The sequence below is a fragment of the Astatotilapia calliptera genome, chromosome 1, assembly GCF_964374335.1.
Source record: "Astatotilapia calliptera chromosome 1, fAstCal68.1, whole genome shotgun sequence".
Classification (NCBI taxonomy): domain Eukaryota; kingdom Metazoa; phylum Chordata; class Actinopteri; order Cichliformes; family Cichlidae; genus Astatotilapia; species Astatotilapia calliptera.
The window spans coordinates 5,217,580-5,241,116 of NC_137422.1; the positions used below are offsets into that span (position 1 = coordinate 5,217,580).

The 23,537-nt window shown below is 44.1% G+C and overlaps 1 protein-coding gene across 3 annotated transcripts in view; it reads right to left on the minus strand.

Moving 5' to 3' along the window:
- Positions 1–676: 676 nt before the first annotated feature.
- map1aa (microtubule-associated protein 1Aa) overlaps positions 677–23,537 on the minus strand; it is a 56,226-nt gene continuing 33,365 nt past the window's right edge. For 2 of the 3 annotated variants that reach the window (XM_026148122.2, XM_026148195.2), the window contains 5 exons: positions 11,929–12,011; positions 10,272–10,412; positions 3,250–10,153; positions 2,936–3,162; positions 677–1,069 (listed from right to left, as the gene is read on the minus strand). In XM_026148122.2, the coding sequence (XP_026003907.2) occupies positions 914–1,069; positions 2,936–3,162; positions 3,250–10,153; positions 10,272–10,412; positions 11,929–12,011 (7,511 nt within the window). In that variant the 3' untranslated portion in view covers positions 677–913. Of the gene's footprint in view, positions 1,070–2,935; positions 3,163–3,249; positions 10,154–10,260; positions 10,413–11,928; positions 12,012–23,537 lie in introns of all 3 variants that reach the window. The other variant, XM_080301706.1, reaches the window with a different exon arrangement.

The window sequence follows — 23,537 nt, forward strand, 5'->3', positions numbered from 1 at the left end:
ACCTCCACCTACAGCTCTCTATGTGACCTCTGTGACGATATGTTGACTGGAAATACACCAAAGACTACAGAAACAAACGCAGACAACTGATTTCTCAAATTCACTGTAGGAAAAACAGTCACTGAGAAACTGGAACAAGTGGTTTTCACTTTGAAAGGACTTTAGAAAGAGCACAAGTCACTACAAGACAGATTATCTTTGAGTATGAGCGTCCCTATAGCTACAGCAAATATACTGAAAAGCCCGAGTGGACCTCTGGGTTTCTGTTTCTCTACGTCAGCGGGAGCCCCGAAGAGACGGAAATGGAAACACAGAGGAAATTCATCACAAACTCTGTTGTGTGGTGATTTACACACTGCCTAACAGTAAGGAAGGGAATCAAACGGAAATGAAAATGCCAAATGAACAAATGTGGAGCTAGCGTCTGTGGCGACCCGCCCGTGAATAACGGAGCAGCTGAAAATATCGTAGATCTTCTCCGATACCACAAACGTGATTTGTTTGACTTGCTTGTTGTTGGCTTTAATTGTGCTTCAATTAGAACCTATTCTAAGTATTGTTTTGACAATACAAAGGGGCAAAAATCACTGCGTTATATAAAATAAGGAAAAAATCTGGTTAAGGGACAGAAAATAAAACTCTTCCCTTCACACGACAAAGTATTAAGATTGCAGTGAACAATTAAAAAAAACGACTCTGTTATACAAATGGTGATAGCCACAACAACCCTAGAAATAAATAAAAATCTAGAAAACAGAGACAGTTACCCAGATCTGTTTCACACAAATGGACTCAAATACAAATAACTGGGGCAGATACATGTTTGCATATCGGGCTATAGAGAAGAGTAAATAAAAACCGATGTACACTGGGGAGGCCAGTAGGAGAGGAGAGAGGAGACAAACGCTGGATCTTAAAACTCGATCTTGCAAGCTGGGAAAGACTCATCCTGCATGACAACGGTGCTGCTGGAGGCCAGAACCATGATGTTGAGCTCCTGCTGCCTCTCGTGCGTCTGCTGGTACCATTCACGGGTCACCTCAGTGTCGTGGGTGGGGATGAGCGTCACCTGAGAGGGAAACACAAAGGAAAGTGCGGAGGTGTAGTCACCAGAACTGAGAGTACCTAGAAGATTTTTAAACTTGTTACACTTTGAAGGATTGTGTTTTTGCTTTGATGCGGTGAGTGCGGTCTAGTTTTAGCAGTACTTGCTATAATGTGAAGTTGCGGTCAAAAGTTTGTAAACACTTATCGTAGACATTAATAATGTCTTGGTAATTTGGGGCTTCTTTGAACTGTTCTTTTTCAAGTGTGGAGTGATTGTGCAGCACGCATCTGCAATGACTTTAACAAACAGGAGTTGGGTGGATGTTTGAACGGTCCTCATGGCACAGGCCTGGGTACCATCGTTAGAGGATTGGGTCTGTGCCAACAAACTAACTTGTTTAAGGCCACGTCCACACTAATACATTTTGGTTTGAAAACGCATCTTTTTCTCTCCGGTTTTGGCGTTCCGTCCACACTGTGATGGCGGACGGCATCGTACAGCATTTGTTTTGTTTGCTCTCAAGCCCTATTAAAGATTAATATCAGTTTGTACATGTTCCAGATAAAACTCGGCACTTTTCCTCGACATTTTGCCGCGACGTCTCAAAGAGCCGGAAAATAAACAAACGTCAGACGGAAAAGACACAGGTCAATCATCGTACTTTTCACGCATACGCAGCACAGCAACGTAGCGTTTTCAGTGTGGATGAACACGATTGAAAACGATAGTGTGGACGCGGAGAGTTTTTAGACGAAACTGCAGTTTTCCAATTTATCCGGATTAGTGTCAACGTAGCCTAAATAAGCTCTACCAATTCTGCCAGGACAACTGATCGAATATTCAGTCAGGATTATGCCCTGAGCTTGCTGGTGTCTACCAAAACCACTGAGTCAGGAAGCAACTTGCTGAGAAGTAACCAAATATTAGTGTGAGTGTATATGTACTTTTTACCCTCAGCTAACCCAATTATTCTTCTTTAAATGTATTAGAGATTATTAAAGATGTACTGCTGCACCATTCTTCAAACCTGGAAAGACAACAGTGCAAACAAATCAATAAAAGCTTGTAATTACCATGACGTTCATGCCAAGTTTTGACCACAATTGTACAAATTCATGACGTATGTTTACACTCTTATAGCTCAGTGATGTCACTTAAGCTGGCAAATGTAATTGTTTTAACCTATTTATGAAGCTAGCAGCTGTAGTAGTATTCAGCTGTCCTAACAGACCGCATATAAAACATGGCCAAAGCCACCGGAGTTGAGCGTTTTGGTTTGGAAGGACAAAGAGGTAAATGACTCTGATGTCTGATTGTTCATGTTACCCGACAGGAAGTGAATGCAACCGCTGAACAGCAGGATCACGGAGAATATGCTGGCTATCTAGTTTTCGGCCTAGCGCAGATTGTTGTTGTCACCTCTTTGGCTCTGACAGCAATCAGAGATTGTTAAATGTCTGTAGACATCAAACAGGTTTCTGGCACAAAAGAACACTGGCTGATGTCCAACTTAAGGAAATTTGGGCTTAGTGGAAAACAAAAGCATCACCAGCTGCACACCTCAGTACGTAGGTCGAGTAAGAGATTGAGGTGGTCAATAAATGCCACCACAAACCTTTGAGATTTAAAAGTGAAAATTATTGTGTTTATATTTTTTTATCAAGTCGATAACCCCAGTATTAACCTTAACCTAGCTCTACATGTTGGAGGTCAGGAAAAAAAGAATAGTTTCTTCTGTGTGTCAATTAGAAAGATTATATTCTTTGTTCCCTAATTGCCAGAACTTAATAGAGAACAATGTATTAAAAACTAACCCTAGGTTAGAGTCAGGGTTAGGGTCATCAGTGATGACTTAAATCGATGGGTTAAAACACACGTAAATAATACCTGTAGGTTTGATCCCCACTGAGCTTTGCCGTCCAACAGTGCATCAAGGACTCCTCGGCTCGGTTCGCCGCTCGCTGCATCGTTGCCACTCACCACATAGTATGCAGAACGAATGCGTTTGAAAAACTCTTGGTCCACATTCTTGGCACTGCAGTGGTTGGGAATGTAAGTCAGATCCACATAAATGGGTTGGCCGGGAGCAGCCACAGAGCCTGACTTCTGAGAACCTGTGTGGGTAAAGAAGGCCAAACCATTGTTCCCTTTTGTGTTGTGTAAAGAGTTAGGATGTTATGTTTTCAATGACATTTGCTCACCTGAACTGCTTTTGACACCATTAGTCAGCCCTTTGCCAGGGTTGTAGCTTGACCTGGACAGGTCGTCATCTTTGGAGCCCTGTCCATCTGAAAGACGAGACATCCGCGAACTCTTGTCGGCCTCCTTCTTTTTCAGCGAAGCACTACGAGGAGACTGCGTCTGTTTGACAGGCATAGGAGACCGCTTGCGCCTAGCTGGTGATCCTGATTTGGTTTTGCCTGCAGTCTTCTTTAAGCTCTTAGTTTTTGGCTCTTTCTTCAGGGAGCCGTTGTCTAAAGAGTCGGGATCCACCATGCAAACGTCTGGCCGTGGGGGGTGTGGGGAAGGATCCATGAGGGGAGCAGGAGAAGGATCGTGGCTCCTCCTGGAGTTAAAGTGGTGGCTGCCTCCTCCTAGGGCAGCTTTATCAACTGGCATGTAGTCAGCATCCTCATCTGAGTCCATGTTGCCTTCAACAGTAGCTGAAGGGTATTCTTCACTGCCCGGGGGTGCATCCGAATCTGACTGGGAGGCCAGAGACTCGCTGACCGAGGTGGGTGGAGTGTCCTCCGTGGCCAAGCCTAATCCTGCTGACATCCCACCAGTTTGGTGCAGAGAACTGCTGTCCCTGCTGTGGGATTGGTGTTGATGGGCGTGTTTGTGAGCCCTTCTCTTGACTGAGAGGTCGTGCTCGTCACCCTCTTGCGACTGATCACTTCTGCGGCCTTGCTCCTCATCGTCCTCGTCACTGGAGAGTTGCCGCATGCAAGGGTTGATGAAGGAAGGTGAGAGGTCTTCTTTGCGTTGCCTGTACTCAGAAGACGAATATCCGGGAGAGGAGCGGCTCGTATAGGAGGAGGTGGCTCCTATGGGTGCATCCCGATCGCTGTCGTCATCGTCGTCCTCGTCATCCTGCCCTCCCCGGCTGCACTCCTCCCCGTAGAACGGTGAACGGAACGGCTGATCAGTTGAGGAGAGTGAGAGCGGGCGGGCAGGATGCTCTGGCTCCATCTCGCACTCTTCTTCAAACTCATCATCGTGACGGTAATGAGGGGGAGAGTCTCCTGGCACCATTCCCATCTGGGATTTTGGCATTTCCCACTCATAGGAGCTCCTTACATAACCTGCTGCTCCCTCGTGTGACACCAGCTTGGCTGAGCCTAAAGCTGCACCAGTTACTGCTGCTGCAGGTGGGAGCATGGAACTCGTGCTGACCTCCGTGGGCCCGTTCACTGTGTCAGGCTTGCTGGTCTGAAGCGTTGAGGGAGTGTAGGAGCCAAGAACATCTGGAAGCGCATCTCCTGGCTTTTCAGCGATGGGTGGAGCAACAGGCTTGTCAGAAAATAAAAGGCTACTAGCCAGGCCACTAGAAGGAGACCTCAGAGTCATCTCACGCATATACGCTTCCTCGTCCTCTTCTTCGCTGCTTTCGGTCTCCTCAAAGTAATGTTTGCCTTCTATGTCTGGCCGAGGCGAGGACGTGACGCCAAACAGAGCAGCACTAGCTGCCTCCTTGTCCTTGGAGAGCTCTGAAAGTTGAGAGAATGGTGACGCTGCTGTGGCCCCAAATCCAACAGCTGTGTCCAGCTGGGACCCTTCAGACCACTCAGGCTTAGAAAAACACTCAGGTTGAGAGACTTTATCTGTTAGTCCACCTAATGAAGTCATGTGCTCCTTCTTGTCATCAGTAAAGGTACTGGACGAGAGGGAGGGGAATGATTTAACCTCTTCAAAAGGACTGAGAGGTGAGAAGCGGGCCAAACTGGAGGTAGTCTCAGATGCACTCGTAGCCGTAATTTGTTTCTCAGTCACTTCTAAATAGTCATCTTTTGCGACAGCAGAGCTGGAGAATGGAGAATCCGTAATGGGCGAGTGTTCATCTTTGAAGGAGGAGTACTCAAAGAGAGGCTCGGCTGAGGCAGGTGTCTCCAGCTCCTCTCCGAACTGACGGCTGGTGGACAGAGACCCCGAGGTGGAGGAGGAGTAGCTGTAGGCGGAAGAGGAGGAGAACCCAGGGGCAGCGGTGGTTGTGGTGTACTGGAAGCTTGTGTCCAATGATCTCTTACTCAGAAGATCTGGTGTCTTTTGTTTCTCAAAATCAGAATCAGCTCTGTCGTTCTGGTAATAGTTGCCGTCTGTTGATTTCAAGGTGAAGTTCTCTCTTGCTTTGTCTGAGCTTTGACTGGGCACAAACGTCTCCTTCTCGTCACTTCCGCTGCTGTATTCAAATCCTGATGAGTAGCTAGAGAAACCTGCAGCCCCTAAATCCAGTGGTTTTCCGGTTAGCGATGACGAGTCGGCCTTGGTTTTATCTTCGACAGTTGTGAGGGAGCTCGAACTGCTTCCTGTAATAACTGGCTTCCCCTGACCGCTGTTACCATATCCAGCCATGGAAACCATGAACTCAGGCTTGTCTTGGCCAAGCGTTTCACTGACCGGACTTTTCACTTCCTTTTCAGATTTCTCTTTGGCACCTTTCTCAATATCAGAATCAACAGCACCTTCATCCTCTTCCTCCTCCTCTTCGTCATCTTCCTCTTCTTCGTCGTCATCAACAATATCATCATCATAGTCCTCCTCGTCTCTCGCCGTTAGCTTTCGCATATCAATCTCCAAGCACGCACCTTTCTCGTTGTAGGCCGAGGCAGCTAGCTTGTCTACACCCGACGCTGAGGCCTCTGTGCTGTCAGTCGGGACTCTGACGTCCTTTTCTGATGACAAAGAAGTGGTCCATGCCTCAGGTCTGTCAGCCATTGAAGGGAATCGACTACTTTCACTGTGTTTAGATGTCTCCTTTTCTTTCACCTCTTTTTCGAATTGAGCTGTAGCTGGAGTGCTCTTGGAGTCTAGCCACGATAAGGACTCCTTTCCATAAGAAACAGCAAATCCCTCGTTTTCTGACATCTTATCCCTGACTGTGAAGGGAGGCTCATGTTTTAGCAGATCTGCGCTGTCCTTTGCTACGTCTTTCTCCACCTTAAGGACCTCTAAGGACTCCTGACGAAATGAGTCAGAGTCAATTGAGCTTGTCTTGCTGTCGTAAATGTCACTATAAGAGAACGTTTTGCCGTGCACATAGGGAGTGTCCTGTCTTACATATGAGGCCTTTACTTTACCCTCCTTCTCGGGAAACTCGTACAGGTTGAACTGAACACTTTTTTCAGGCTCTTTAATAGTGATATCTGCTTTTTCTGCGCTGTCTTTTGTAATGTCAGCTTCGGCGCGATCACTCAAAACAGGCTGAGACCCTACCCTAACTGGAAAGTCGTCATCTTTTTCATCTTTGTTCGAATACGTCACGTGAGGTTTGGGTTTCTCCTCTGTGGCAAAGGCCACATTTGTTTTGCCTGAGCTCACAACTTCCTTTTGAGTTCCTGCAGATTTTGCATCAAAACTAAAGTCATCATCTAAGAAGCAACCCTCTTTGGCCTCCATAAGCTTTGCCTTGACGGTAGGCTGTAGATCCTTTTTGGCATAATAATCGTCATCCTCCTCCTCCTCAGATTCTTCAGATGCTTCAAACATGGTCTTGTCACCTGACACACCAATGAAGGAGGTATTGTCTGAGATGGTGACTGATTTCTCTGTTTTCTGGATGTCAGCTTTCGTGCTGGTCACTGCCTCGTCTCTGTCTTCTGTCCTAAAGGGCTTCTCCTCCGTTGGAGAGTAGCCGCTGCTGGTAGGCACAGACTGTGTGGGTGATGCAAGTTTCATGGTGCTATCGTCCGGACTTAGGCATCTTTCCTCACTCTCCTGCCTGGAGTGGGACTCTAGCCCTGGGGAGAATGATGAAGGAGGGGGTGATACAGGCTTTATTTCAACACCAGTCTTAAATCCCTCTGCAATGAAGAGGTTTTCTTTGACAGACTGTGAGGGTGAGTACTGTGTAGTGGAGAAGGGAGGAGGAGAAAAAGTGGACGAGGGCGATTTCTCCTTCTCCTGGAGCATCATGGAGGCTGCATGTTCGTAGCCCTCTTGAAGTTTACCCAGAGGGATGTCAACGTTTGGGGTCTGGTCCTCATCCTCATCCTCGTCATCATCTTCTTCATCCTGGACTGATGGGACATTCACTTCACCCTCGATCTCAGGGATGTGGGGCTGATACTCATCAGAGGAAGGAGACTTAAAACACTTGTCATCCTCTAGAGAGGAGGTGGGTGAGATGGTTCCTGCTGAGTGGAGATAGTCCTTCCCTTGGGCAGCCTCTGCACGTGAGGGGATGCTGTTGATGGTATCCAGCAGGAGAGAGTTCCGCCCAGCCTCCTCGGTCTGGGGCGCTGTCACGGAGGCAACGGACTGGTCTTCAGCTACAGATGTGGCAAAGGATGACAGTTTGTCATATTCTGTGATGGATGTGGCTGAGGAGATGTGCTCCTCTTCAGCAAGAGGAGCAGCAATGATGGTGGGGTAAGGTGCAAGCTCAGGTTCGGGACCTCCCATAAAGGCTTTGGGTTTGACATCGGCAACGTCAGATATAGCGGAACTCTTCATCTCCTTTATACCGTGCATCGAATCAAAGGTGCCGGGAACGTCGGGAACAGAGATGTCATAAGAGCCCACATCATAGTGCAGCTGTGGAATCCTGTCCTCGGTATCCTCATGGATCTCCTCATCAGAGATGGTCTGTTCAGTCTCAGAGTATCCAGGTATGGTTTCATCTTGGATAAAAGAGAACTGCTCTGAGGCAGAGGCTGCTATTGCCTGTGCAGTTGGTAACGGTTTTTGCGATGGCTTGGTGTCCCACTCCTTTGCTTTTTCCTTTTTCACCTCCTCAGTTTTACACTTCAGGACCTCATCGTCTTCTGTCCCTTCAAGGTCAGCTTTCTCGATTACATCGCCCTCTTCCTCTGAGCTCTCGCTCTTCTTCGATCTATCTTTTACATCATCCTTTATGGAGTATTTATCATATTTTTCCATTTTCTCCTCTTCGTACTTTTTATTGGAACCATCATCGCCGTAGTTCTTCTTTTGAGTAGCCGCCACCACCTGTTCTTCCTGTTTGACTGGAGATTTGGGCAAAGCAGACTTTGTCTCAGTGGTTGAGGCTGTGACTTTTTCCTCAGGGAAAACTAAGGAAGAAACTTTAGCGTCAGAGTGCACTGTTAGCTCAGGCATGACATCGTTCTGGATCGGTTCTGTCTTGTGTTTGGACAGCTCCTCTTGTTTCAATGCCTCAAAGTCCTCAGTGAGGTCTTCGGGTGAGGACACAATGGATCTGTCAGCCAGAGCTGCTGCCTCAACCTCTTCAGGCACATTCTTTAAAACTGGTTTTTTCTCATTCACTTCCTCCTTCACTGCTTTATTTTTGTCGCTTTTAGGTTTAGCCTGAGTCTTGGCCTTGTGCAAAGTTTTCCTCACCTCAGGGGTTAATGGTTTCAGGTCTGGTTTTGTGATTTTTCTCAGTTCAGGTTTACTTGGATCTTTCTTTTTGTCCTCCTTGGCTTTGCTTTCTTTCTTCTCCTCCTTTCGTATGTTCTCGTCTTTCTTTACCTCGCGTTTCTCTTTCTTCATTTCTTTTTTCTCTTTGTCTTTTTTCTCATCCATCTTTGATGCTTTCTCTTGCTTGGCAGCTTTTTCCTTTGATATTTTCTTTTTTTCCATCTTGTTAACTCCAGGGGCTACTTCACTGTTTTTCTGTTGCTTGGTGGCTTTTAGACTTTCACTTTTGGGTTTCTTCTCTTCTTTCTTTTCAGCCTTATTTTCTTTGCCGGTATCGCTCTTTGACTCTTCCTCCGGTCCACTGGCTTCTTTCTTAGTTGTTTTCGAATGTGGTTTGGGCGAAGATTTCAGACTCTCTTTGCTATCAGTTCTTGATCTTATTTTGGTCTGTTTTATGATGGGAGGTGGTGCGCCAGATGATATGTCTTTTTGGGTAGCCACTGGGTATCGCAGAAAGTCCAGGTGCTTTAGTTTCTCTAGGCCTTCAAATATTTTATTCTGTGGTGCATTTCCTGGGAAAAGCACACGGACTATCTTTTCTGTTGGACGATGAGGAATCCACACGATGAGAGCTGTGACTGACGTTAAATAGGGGACCGATATTTCTCCTTCTTTTCCGTTCGGCATCATGATCCCTGTCTTGGCCTTGCTGTTTCCGGCCCATTTCTGCATTAGAAACTGCATCTCTTTGCTTTCTTTTACGGGGTTTAGAACATACATGTCTAACTTTCCCACACCTAGCTTGTGGAACAGTGTGATAGGTTCAATCGTGTTGCTTACTACCCTATGAAGAGGCTCTGGTGTGATGCCAAGCTTGTTGAGGTACTGCAGTGTCAGAGATGCTTCCTCAATGCTTCGCTTTACCTTAAGGGTGGACTCAGGCATCCGCAGCTTCTCCGGGACATTGAAAAACACAATCCCGAGCTCGGGGGAAATAAGGTTCTTCATCCAGTCACCGCTGCTGCTGGAGCCAGAGTCTTGGTTCCTCTCTTCCTCCTGCTCAGCAATCTTTCGCTGGAACAGCCCATTGATGCCAGGGAGGTTATCTGCGCCAATATGGGTAAGCAGGACAGAGTCGATCCTGTCCAGGTGCCGAACCAGCTTCCAGAAGCAGGACTTCCGCTCAGACCCACCGTCCACCAGGATGTTGAATCCATTGACAGCAAACAGAGCAGAGTCTCCCCTGCCTCCAGGGAAGATGTAGCAGCAGGGTTTGGACAGCTTCAGAAACCCACCGGAGGTTGGGGGCTCCAGAAGGTCAAAAGGTGATGGCACATCCACTGTCTCTGCAACATACTCTGTAAACTCTGTGACTCCGTCCATGTTGGGGAGGTGGGGTTCGGGGTTCAGGCGGTATTCCAGAAGATTTAGGAGTGACTGCTGCTCCTGGCTTTGGCCCAGGGAGGTCCAGCCCCCTTCTCCCTGACAGGAAACGGTAAGCTTCGACGGTTGCTCAGAAGAGGCCCTGGACAGGACTTCAATCACCTTCAATCAAACACAGGAAGAGGGAAACATGACCCAAAATCATTTTTATAGTTCCACGTTGATCTATACACGCATACACTGAAACAAAGTATTTAGAGTGAACGCACGTGCAGCTTACTTCAGGGTTGGAGATGATGTCGGAGAAATGTTGCCAGGTGAAGGCTCCACTTTGCAGTTGGATGTCACCACCTTGCTCAGAGCTCTGGCCGCTCAGGATCAGCAACTTATTTGCAGCAGAGTCGGTGATCAGTGAGCGAGTCTAGGCAGAGGATAGTAATACGACTGTAACAACAACTGATATATTTAGAATACTATATCATCAATAATCTACCAGAAATACAAACAAAATAGTCAAATGGCAGCACATAAGGATGATGAAAAATCTTTCAGTACCCAAACATGTGATGGACTGATTCAAAGCTGCAGACATCCAAACACTTATAGGATCATTTTATCCCACATGTACCTGCAATTCCAACTTTCTGTGTGTGAAAAGCAGCTAATCAGACACGGAGGGCGGGAAAGGAAAGCTAGCCTTAAAGGGACAGGACCTAAAACGGCACCTTTAGGATGAACTGAAAGGGTGTGTCACGGCCTAGCCTGTACCAGAAACACAATCTACTTGTGCACAAAAGGCTCCTTGTTTTCTTTTTCTTTCATAAGTAACGGATAGCCAGATGACTGCTGTGCTCCTGGACTACCAGGGCCAACTGCTGCTGATAAGCAAAGGAAAGAAAAATGCTTTACAGATGGTTGTTAAGCAATTCAGGCAGGACGATTACAAAGTAATTAAATGTTCTTTATTTTCTTAATAAATGGATATTTTTCTTTTTGTGAATAATTGATATAAAATATATTCAATATTATTCCTTTTTGTCTATGGAGCTAACAAGTCATCATACAAAGCTGCTTAAATGTAGAACAGAGTAGCCTACATGGAGCTGGAAATGAGTAAAATAGCTGCAGTTTGTCCTCTGTGTGATGAATGGAACGCTAAATATGTCCAATCAAAATAGCTGCTCTAACAAAATGAGTTTAAGAAAAAAAGGTCAGTCAGGCTGCAAAAACTCCTGCTCCTTTTTACAAATCTAAATATAGCAGTTTAAAAATGAGCGCCTGTCACTTAACACCCAAAATAGAATGTTTGAAAAAGTATTTTCTATTTCTGCGACAAACAGGACCCATTTTAGGCACATTTAAAGTCTCGATTTAGTCATAAGTAGCTGAGAAGCTGAGATTCCGGAGGCCTAAGGAAAATGATTAAAAGGAGAATAAACACACAAAACTGTGAGTTTCTTGGGCAGCTTGAGGGACCAGCTGTTTCAGTCCTGTAGATGTAGACTTGGCAGTAGTTCCACATTGATCTACAGATGCAAGTTACTCGTGAAGGACTAATTAAATGTTTATAGTGACTAATTAAAGCTATGAGGTCGACCTGTGTAAACAAAACTAGTATGAAAGTTGTTATCTGCAGTCAAAGACAGATAACATGAACACACTGTCTGTGACTCACACTGTGGTCCTTCAGCTGACAAAGTGTACTGATGCTAATCAGAGAAGCCTGGGACAGGCATGGACCTCCAACTCTGGGATCCCTGGTGAACAGCAGGTATTGCTACGGTCTTCATAAGACAAACTGAGTTCAGATCACATTGAACACTTTGGCCCAGAACTCCTCAGTGTGACTTAAATGAAAAAACTTTTCCAAATAGGAACCAAACACTTTGATCATCGCCACGCACTCGTTTCCTGTATGCTCTCTGAATGTGACTCACCTCTGAAACAGCAGTTTCCTCTGATGGGTTCACCAACACAACTGTCTGGAGGACATCACTCTGATACTGGAGAATTCTCTGGCCTGCAGGAACAGATACATAAAAACTTAAAAGGTCTTCTGATGACCAGGCGGGAACAAGAAGCAAACCATCAGCTGATTAAAGCCAAACAGATTAGAATTTCTGGTACAGTACAAATGCAGAGTCTCACATGTACCTCTGTCAAGTAAATATTAGGACTGTAGAGCATCCGTAACTCTGGATGATAAGCATGGCAATGCAAGTTAATATTTAAGAGCATTTCCATGTATTTATTGAGTTTTAAACTTTATACTGACACCATCATTAAACAAAACAAAACCAACATAACAGGACAAAACAAAATAGACAAAACAAAATAAAACAAACAACCCGGCTCAAGAATACAAATAAATAAATGGAAAATCCAGACACTTTGATTATGAGATACAATTAACAATACACATATGTAAAATAGCAGTGACATGCTTGCATTATACCAGGGCCTGTGAGAAAATAGCAGAAATATCCAAACCGGCATACGCCATAAATGGGTCCCATATTTTATTAAACTTTTTGTCCCTACTATGTAACTTGCATATTAAGAAATCTAGTGACATATATTCCAGTACCGTCCGGTGCCACTGACTCTTAGATGGGGCCGTATCCGTGATCCAGTTCAAAAGGACACATTTCCTTGCACAGAATGTAAACAGTGCGTAGAGCTGCTTTCCAAACTTCCCCCTGATTGTGTCGTTTGCCACTCAAAGTAGCATACACAATCGGTTGCATTCAGTGTCAGTGGTGAAGATCTTATCCAGTTCACACTTTATGACAAACCAAAATTGTTGTATTTTCCGGCAGGACCATAGACAGTGCGTGAGGTTGCCCACCTCTATTTTACATTTAGGGCTAGGGATGGGTACCGGTATCCGGTGCCATGATGGCACCGGTTCTGACATAAACGGTAGTAACCAGACCGAAAAGCAGCGCACATTTCAGTGCTTTATTTCGGTGCTTTATTTCGGTGCTTTTTTTTCCTGAGCTGTGATACACTTTAGATTCTAGCCAATCATTTTACGTTTCCGAGGATAGTAGGCGGGGCCAGGTACGTACGTTCTTTTAGAGCAGAGCTACAGATTAAAAATGACCAAGGCAAAGCGGTCAAAAGTCTGGCTGTACTTCACCGCAAAATATGCAAACTCAGCAGCAACAAGTGCTTTAAGCTGATACTGTGATACTGTCAAAGGAGGTAACACCTCAAATCCGATGAAACACCTGGCGACGCATAGCGTTTTTTTAAAAGCCGAGAAATGCGCCGTATTTGATAGCTTGCTGCGAGACCTCACACCGAGCACATCTACTGTGGGTGGGTTGCCTGTTATCGGACCCGGAGTTAGCAACATCCCCCAAAAACACGAAGAGGAGAGTCCTGGCCCCTAGCCCTGCCAGTGTAGCAGAAATGATGACGGATGATGACGGCAGCAGCAGCTGTTCTTCTCTGCGTGAGTAGCTTAATGTTGTTCGTGTAATTTACGTTGAGTAGGCTAACCACGTTATTACATTAATGCATGTAAGGTGAACTAGCAAACATCATCATAGCTACATGCGGCTGTCTTCTTGTTTGATGGCAGATACTCCCTTCACCCTGGCCAAAAAGGCTAAAATGACCAAAGAAAAAGTGGAAAACAGTTAAACATGAGAGGTTTTTGGACAAAGTTTGTTTTTTCCATTGTTTAAGCACTGCTTCCAGCCAAGAGTGATGCCATAAATCCCCTATAGCTGCAGAAAAGGCTAACATTGTTATCTTTTTACAAAAAAACCCAGCTGAACATGAGAGGTTTTTGGACCAATTTTGTGTTCTCCATTCTTTAAGCACCGGTTTAAGCACTGGCACCGTTTCAAAAGTACCGGTTTGGCACCGGTATCGGATAAAACCTAAACGATACCCATTCCTATTTAGGGCACAGCGGAGAAAGGTCTGAATTGTATTTATGGCGTTGAGAAGGTGAAATGCGAGCGCTGTGTAAAATTTTAATTTGGATTGCCTTTACTTTATTACAGACGCTCAGAGATTTAGCATTCTCCCAGACTTCGTCCCATACCTCGTTACTAATCTTTATATGTAATTCCTTTTCCCAAATAAGTTGTGTCCATGACCCCAAATTCTGTTAACAGGCCATAACAAATTTTTATAGAGGTTCTAAGATTTGGCTGAAATATCTGCTTTTCACAGTTAGAGACGGTTTGATTAGTAAGTATTGTTGTAGCCCTTTGGATGTGGTCCCTCACTTGTAAATAAGTCCTATGAATGTTGTATTTATCGATTAGCTGGTCAAAGGACATAAAAGTTAGACCCGTCCATTCAGTCAGAAAAGGTAGAAATACCATTCGCAGCCCAGTTCCAAAAGCCGGGGTCGGTGGTTCCAGGCAAAAAGAGAGGATAATCGGATAACGGAGTGAAAAGAGATGTTAGGTGAGACCTTCCTTCTAGTTTTTGAACCATTCGCCAAGCTCTAACAGTAGATAATGTAAGTAGGTTGCTACAGAACATCCTTAAGGTCTTGAGTTTTCCCACAAAAAGCAAATTTTTCAAAGGGAAGCTGGACATAGAGCTCTCAATATCCAACCAGACAGGAGAAGGCTGTTGTACCCAATCGGCAGCTATACGCATATGGGTGCTCAGCTGATACTTCCTTATATCTGGGAAATCAAAGCCCCCCTTTGAGGATGGAAGACATAACGTGGATATTTTAAGACGAGGTTTCCTCCCTGCCCAAACAAAGGAGCTAAACCAGCCATTTAGAGTTTGGATAGTTTTGTGTGGGAAGAGGGTCGGCACCATCTGTATTGGGTAAAGTAGCCTGGGTATAATGTTCATTTTCAGAAGAGCGATACGACCGAGCCAGGACTTTACCCCCCTATTGTAAAGTTACTTTTATACATCTGGTCGAAGGCGGGTGTGACCCTAATTCCCAGATACGTAAAGTCCTGTGGGGACCAAGTGAAGGGAAATGAAGACGGGGCCCGGTTTTTGTTTCAGACTGCCCAATGGCATTGCTTAATTTTATCGTTTTATATTAATTTTATAATTAATTTTATAGCCTGAGATTTCACTAAACTTATTAATAGTTTCAACCAGAGAGGGGATTGATGATTCCAGCCGAGTCAACACAACAAGTACATCATCAGCGTATCTTGTGCTGTCTTTGTCCTATGGATAGACCATGTATGTCTGCCTGAGCTCGTACTGCCTCTGCCAGTGGCTCTAAGGCAAAGAGCAAAGGGGAGCGGGGACAGCCTTGTCTGGTTCCCTTCAGTATCTGGAAGTTGGAGGACCGAAACCTGTTTGTGAGAACTGCAGAGCAGGAATTGTTATAAAGTAACTTAATCCAGTTTTATAAAGTTTCCACTGAAACCGAATTGGTGTAGTGTAAAAAGTCAGGTAAGACCATTCGACACAGTCAAATGCTTTCTCGGCATCAAGGGAAATCACCACACCAGGGCCCTATTTCAGGAAGCCAGTTTAGTGCAAACTCGTTTCCAAGGCTACCGTCTGTCGGGCAGTCAGGAATGTTACAGTTGCACTGAAACGTCTCCTGTACTCGTTTGTGGTGTTCCCCGGTCATAGACCCACACGATTTATCAAAGAGGGATTCCACAAAATTGCAGGTATCAGGATGAACGAAACTTAATTCATGATGTGGTGATATTTGAACTACTACTTAAATTTTACATTTATTCTCACGGTTCCCAGGCGTGATTGGCTGTATAGATGGCACTCACATTCCAATCATTGCTCCTTCAGTAAATGAAGGAGACTATGTGAACAGGAAGTCTTTCCACAGCATTAATGTACAGGTACATAGCTCCCTGTAGCATTTCAAACTAACAAATTATTTCATTATCATAATGGATGCTAATTTGTGTTCTCTGCACTGTGAAGATCATATGTGATGCTGCCAACATTATCACAAATGTGGAAGCCAACTGCTCAGCCTCTGTGAGTGGTGGTGGTGGAGGACCCCCACCTGTTTTTCGGGCCTCCGCTTTTTTTCTGTTGGCTATAACGGGTCACATTTGAGCATACAGAGTAAGCAAATATGTACTTGTAATGTGCTCAGATAATTTCAATAAGTGCTTACAGAGGGGAAATTAATGTAGCCTCTAACTGCAATTGATTTACATCGGACAAACAGACCAAGCACTATGGCTCATAATACAATTACACCTTACCTGTTTGGACTACATTTTTATATTTCATTTTTACTTGCTGCCAGGAACGTTTGGGGCCTGTTGGGTTGCACCTGCGCTCACATCACATCACAAAATAAAATGTATGAAATAAAAAATGAAATAAAATATAATAAAATAACGTGTTAAATGGGTGGAAATCCCTAGATCAGTGTTTAAATTAACACTCACGCATTGACTCTGTCGGCTATGTTTTGCCATGCATGCTCCCTTTCTTTTGCAGCTGAGGCTGCGTTACTTTTTTTCTGCAAAATTTGCATGTTATCGCTAGCTTCTATCTAAATACAATATAGCATGTCCTGACTGCGGGGTTTTGGAAAAAAATTTAAACGTACAGCTCTGTTATCACTTCCAACATAAATGAAGACAGAAAACTAAACAGCAGTGATGTTTGTAGGGTTACTGAACTTTGGCTAGCTGGTATATAATGATGTGCTACGTGACCGCTAGCGACACAGCTATGTTAGCATAATATAAACAAGCTAACTTTTTTCCCACTCGATAAAAGTTAACGTGAGTGTTCTCGGTGGTCAGGAACAAATGTAATCGCATGGCAGGATGCTGTAAAAGGACCAAACTTCAGCCAGGAGAACAACTGAGATAATCCATCCATAATACGAGGTTAGTCATTCATATACTGCTGCATGGGCTGGGCTGTAGTTACATCCTAAGGTTTTAAAAACTGAGCTTAAATAAATGATTAGCGGTAATAAAAGCCGAGGGAGGTCAACAGTGATCACTGACTGTTTTAGGAGCTTTTTGAGATTAAATAGAAGAAAATACATAACATTAAACATGTTAACAACACAAAAGCCATATTAAACGCAGACTACTTTAGGCTCGGAAGTAGGATTCGTCACGTCATCACTTAACGACCGGATGAATGAAAACTGCCGCATGGTCTATGACTATGTTACCAATCAAGCTAGATCTGATGGTAAAATAAGGTTTGGGACAAAGTAGTAATTCTTGTATAACAAGTATGTACTTTAGAGAAAAGGGTAAATTCCTTATTTGCTGAATGCTGTGCTCTCCACACCTCAACATAATCCAGTTCCCTACATAAGGTAACGAGGGTCTTGGCTTGAGGTGAGAGAGACAGTTTACCCTGAGGAGATTTATCCAAAATTGGGTTTAAATGACAGTTAAAGTCCCCTCCAATGAATGAGTCTCTAACATTTAAGTCCACAAATTTTGTGAAGGCTGTAATCAAAAAGTCTCCTGGGTGACCAGGGGGACAGTAAATATTCATAATGGCAATTTCTTCTCCGTATAAAACACATTTCACTATCGGTATCCCTTATACCAGGGGTCGGCAACTTTTCTGATGATGAGTGCCATCTAAAATTTCCTCAGAAGTCAATGTGCCATATGACTGCAGTAGCAATAAATTTAATAACACACTATATTAACAGTTACACACTATATAGAACAACTTTATAGATTATATTTGTTTGCAGATGTTGGCAGCTATCAGCGAATAGTTATCAGCTATTTTGAAACAAAAAAATAAAAAGACAAATGCTATCTATGGTCTCCTCAAAACAATGATAAGAAAAATAAACTGAGCCAATATGGCATGTTTGTTAATACAGAGATACACATGTTAAAACTGCCAGCAAGCAACGTCCCTCTCACCAGTAAGCTAAGTTTTTTTTAGCCAATTACAAGTTGAATCTGGTAGTTGGGGTTGTTAGCTAAGATACCGTCATTAAGAAGAGGCACAACTAATGTGTCTATGCGAGCTAATTTGCGATGTGCAACGCTGGCCCAGCCATTTATTTTTTGAGTAATCCTGGAAAATCATCACTGTGGCATTCCCGTGCTTCAAGGGCTGGTTGTCCCTGCTCATCGCCCATGCTACGTTCATAATCCGCTGTTTGTCTTGATAGTTGTGCAGTCTCACCAGTGCAGGACATGCTCTCTGTCCAGAGGACGGGGCTTGCGCTGCTGTGTGCTGCGCTGCTGTGCGCTGCGCTCTTTCCACTTTAACTCGACCTGCTTTTGTTTTGATATTGAGAAGCTCAGGCAGCCAGCACTCAAAAAAAAAACTGATAGGGTCGCTAACTTCTGCGCCCTCCGGGAGACCAATAATACGAATATTTTTCCTCCTCCCTCTATTTTCCAAATCATCAGCGTGCTCCGCTAGCTCCTTTACCCGTTTCTCCAGTGACTGGAGCTTATCCAGCGCCGGGTTGGTGGCATCCTCCAAAACTGAGATCCGGGCCTCCGCTTCCTTTATCCGTGTCTCGTGGTCCTCCAGCTGCTTTCCTTGTGCTTGTAAAAGCAGAGACCGTCCAAGTTTATCTTCAATAACTTTAGTGAGGTTCACAGTTACTTCCCGGATCACCTCGCGGACCGCTGGTTCGGATCTAATATCCAACAGCGCGTCGGCTCCCATGCTAGTCCTCTCATTAGCTTCTCTGCTCTGTAGGTTGGGGCCCTCCGTGGTGTCAGACACTACAGCTTTCCTTTGCGGCATGTTGTCGGACTGTTTCAAAAGGTAGTTGCTGATGCACATCCCAGACTTACAAATAGTTAATATCCGTGTTGTAGCTTTAATTGTGGGTTATCAGTGTAAAATCAGCGAACTGGCGTGCTAGCACTCTCTGGTACAACTTTACTTCAAGCCGCCATCTTCAAGGAATTTAAGAGCATTTCAATGACAATGAGGTTCAAAGTGCTTTACATAAACTATACAAGTCACATCAGAGCCTTTTTAAGCGTTCTGCTTCCAGAGCTCAGATTCATTTTCTCCACTGACATTCCAGACAATCCTCCAACAAGGATAACCAGCTATGAGGTGAATCGTCACCATGAACAGATTTGTTGTGTAAAGAAGAGCCGAGTTATAGGGGGTGTCCAAATTCACGGGCTGCATTCTCCTGACCAATTGCGTCACAGCAACATGACGAAGGCTGTTCATATCCTATCATATCATCGTTGTATTTTTACTCAGTTGTATATAGTATTTGTATTTGTATTCTATTTTTATCTTATTGTATATTTATTTTATTTTATTCTACTGTATATAGTATTTTATTTTATTCTATTCTGTACAGTTGTGTACTGTATTTATTCTTATTGTATTCTAATTTTTGCCTCATAACTTTTGCACTGTCCACTTCCTGCTGTGACAAAACAAATTTCCCACGTGTGGGACTAATAAAGGTTATCTTATCTTATCTTATCCAAGAATTCATAGCGCGGCCCAGCCGATTTCCAGTTTCCAACAATGGCGGCCGCTACTCAGTTTTAATATTACTCTTATTACTCTTTCTGGGTCACAAAATAAACTTTTCAGGCGAGAATGTAGCTGTGTAAACTTCAAATATCTGTTTGGTTTATCAAGATATCACATATTTGCAAAAGTGCTCCAACGTCCGTTACCCACCAGCTCGATAGCTAGCCGGGAGCTCGAGGGTCATTCGAGCTGCCGAGAACAGCAAACTCCCAGCACATCATTTTCAGATCACCGCGGACTTTCACTACTCAGGTTAAATGTAATAAGTCACTTAGATAACCTAAAAATGTTATTGTTTCAGCTGTTTTCAGCTTTTTTCAGTGTTTTATTTGTTCGGTTTGGCTCAGATTAAAGTTATTAGATTAGATTAATAAAGTTTTATTTTATCTAATCCCCTGGGTGGTTTTCATACAGCTGAATAAACGTTAAACAGAAAACTGATTAAACAGAAGTGTGAGATGGTCGAGAATTTACGCCAGTGTCCTGTTATATTTTAGATAGCAAGGAGCAGACGGCTGAGTTTATTAAACTCCACCGAGACAGCGGTGATTCTAATCTGAAGGCTAGACCATCCAATTTCACAGCCGTTTACGTCCGGCCTACCCGACCTTCTGAGGACCCGGCCCACGTAGACTTGTGGTTTCTGAAGCTTCACGCTCTGCATGTAACCTCACAGTCATGGGTTTAAACACATCTGTGGTTACAGCAGCCTCCACCATGCAGTCACAGATATTGCTGTTTCAGTTTTTGTCAGTAGACTAGTTCTTTTCCATGAAACTGCTAATAATTTTTTTTTTTTTGTTAAACCAAGGACATGACGGTAGAAAGTCATAGCCCAAAGAAACACTGGACAGTTACATCATTATACTGTAGCTCATAATCAAAGTCTCTGTGGAGAATATGGGTGGGATTTTTACTTCTGAAATCTCACTCGACATCAGAGCATTTACACACATATCAAAAAGAATATTTAAACACAAAACAAGTAAAAAGAGTGAAAGTTAGAGAACAGTTTGTAGTTCTGTAAATGAAGTCAGTGTACAGCTGAGAGTAGCAGAAGGCTTTTTTCAGAGTTTGTTCCAAAACCCAGATATGCTAACATGCTGTCATGCTAGGACATGTTATCGTGTTAGCAAGTTAGCATTTTCTAACACAGCTACATGTATATCAGCTGAGACTGCTGGAAATGTAATTGGTTGGGAACATACAGGCTCATACATCAAAGCACTGCATGAATATAGAGTCAATATCAACCTTCTTTACTAATATCTGCAAATAAAATGGCATTCAGTGATATGAGTGGGTACTGTTTATCTGTTGTGTCCCATCAACAGGCTAAAGGTTTGAAGATGAAGAGATGAAATAATAATAATAATAATAATGGATTGCATTTATATAGCGCTTTTCGAGACCCTCAAAGCGCTTTACAATTCCACTATTCATTCACTCTCACATTCACACACTGGTGGAGGCAGCTACAGTTGTAGCCACAGCTGCCCTGGGGCAGACTGACAGAAGCGAGGCTGTCATATCGCGCCATCGGCCCCTCTGGCCAACACCAGTAGGTGAAGTGTCTTGCCCAAGGTCACAACGACCAGGACAGACAGAGCTCGATCGAACCGGCAACCTTCCGGTTACAAGATAAGCTTCCCAACCCCCTGAACCACAGTCGCCCCCTGAACTATGGTCGGGGTGACGACCGAACTGAAACACTTATTATTACATTACATCTGCATCAAACACTGCGACAAAACTGAGTGAAATGTGTCAGAATGGAGCAAAGTGCTGGTGATAATATAATGTCCTGCTTTCAACATTTGCAGCAACAATCCTTAACATCCTCAGCTCTGCCCTCTGTTTTCCACACTGGGTTTTTTCTTCACTGCCACTAACTAAAGCCCTGATGACAGAGGGGTGGGGGTTCAATCCTACATCTTTCTCATGTACAATCACAACAATATTGCCAAAAAAAAAATCCACAGCCACAAGTCTTACTGTTGCTATGGGCACGCTTCACTGGCTCCTGCTGCTGAGTTACACTGACCCAGTCTTGGCTGAGGGAGACGCATTGCAGCATTTCTGTGAGAGGGAGGGGAGGCTCGCATTGCACGCTAGCATGCAAGCAGCATTACACAGTATAGGAGGTAAAAGCCAGTGACAGAGCATCAGCAGTATAATAACCATGTAGGCGGTTCGGCCACGAGAATCTATATTTAGCACAAAAGATGCTCCTCAACCTTGAAAACGTGAAGGAGCTGACACTGGCTATTAATGGGTCCTTTCCCTGCTGGAAAGGGAAGGTTAGTGAGGGTGGGGGGCAGCACTCGAGGAGAAAATGACATGCATTAATGTTATAAGGATGCACAGAGGGTCAGAGATAATCCATCGACATGTTCAAGTCGTAGTCAGGAGCAAACTAACAGCTAGTGTCATGTCTGCTCAGTAAACACATGTGCTCCAGCTTTTCACATAATGTCAAACCTGTGAACAATCTGCATTTGCTCAGCTGCTGATCAAGCAAGCAGAGTGTAAAAGCACCAAAGCAGGAGCATCATGAGCATCGCATTTTCGCCAACTGGTGCTGAAAGAACAATGAAAGATCATATTTCTATTCTTGTTTTATATCATTTTCAGTATGAATAAGGGAGAATGTAGGCTCTTTGATTTCCAAGAGATCCACAACCGTGCACGTATTTTATTGACATGAAATCTACCAAAATAGATCTATAAACATTTGAACTGCAACACTTTCTGAATTTCAAGTCTTTAATTGAACTCACCACAGGCATTCGAACAGTTTAATAATCCTGGCTGAATCACTGTGAGCCTCTTAGAGCTTTGTTTGCTCACATTCAGCATGCAGCTGTGAAGGAAACTGTTTTTCAGTCTTTTATTTAATTAACACTGCTGAACATCTGTGTATGTTCTCAGTCATCCAGGTCATCTGTTTCTTTCCAAGCTCCTGAGACTGCTGAACATCTCTAACTGACTGAATTACACAGCTGAGAAGTCTGTCACCTGTTTATCCCAAATTTGGGGGAACAGTTGGAACCTCGCAGTGAATTGGTAGCCTGGTGTACCTCCACACTGTGCCAAGGCAAACTTGTTATGCATTTCCTTTTTTTCTTTCAGTGTAATGGCTGCAATGCATCAAGGTACAGGTGGGACAGGCCAATATCAACCTTCATCTTATACTCTGCTCTCGACCTGGGTCCTGCACAGAATCCTGCGGTGGGTCGGTGCCCTCAAGGAGCTTGCTAAATAAATCTGAATGGATTAAGTGCTATTATCTAACTGAGGGTTGTGGGGGGGCTGGAAATGATCCCAGCTGGGATAGAGGTGAGTATATGTCTTTGTTCAGTGTACGGACAAAACAAGCAAACATATACGTCCCGGCCAGATGGCGGATTCAAACCCACGACCTTTCTGATGTGAGCTAACAGTGCCACTTCGCTTCTTATGTGTTTTTCTATTTCACATCTCTAACATCAGAATCAGAATACTTTATTGATCCCTAGGAGAAATTCTCTTTTGTTACAGTGCTAAACAAGCATTAACAAAGACAGACAATACACTAACTAAGAATAGCACAATATATATTGTAAAGCGCTTTGGGTGCCTAGAAAAGCGCTATATAAATCCAATCCATTATTATTATTATTATTATTATATACAGGCATATATATACATAAAGTCACTTATTAATAAATGTCTGAAAAAGGAAGAACGTGCAAAAAGGGTGTAGCTGTTGCAGTAAACAGTGTGTTAAGTGGATGCGTTGTACAGGGAGCCACAGGCAGGAATGATTTCCTGTGTCGTTCAGTGGTGCTTTTCGGTAATCTCAGTCTCTCACTGAACGAGCTCCTGTGACTGACCAGCATGTCATGGAGTGGGTGGGAGGTGTTATCCAACATTGTCTTTATCTTGGACAACATCCGCCTCTCCGACACCACCTTGAGGGAGTCCAGCTCCGTCCCCACAACATTACTGGCCTTACGGATCAGTTTATCGAGTCTGTTGGCATCTGCGACCCTCAGCCTGCTCCCCCAGCATGCAACAGCATAGAGGATCGCACTGGCCACTACAGACTCGT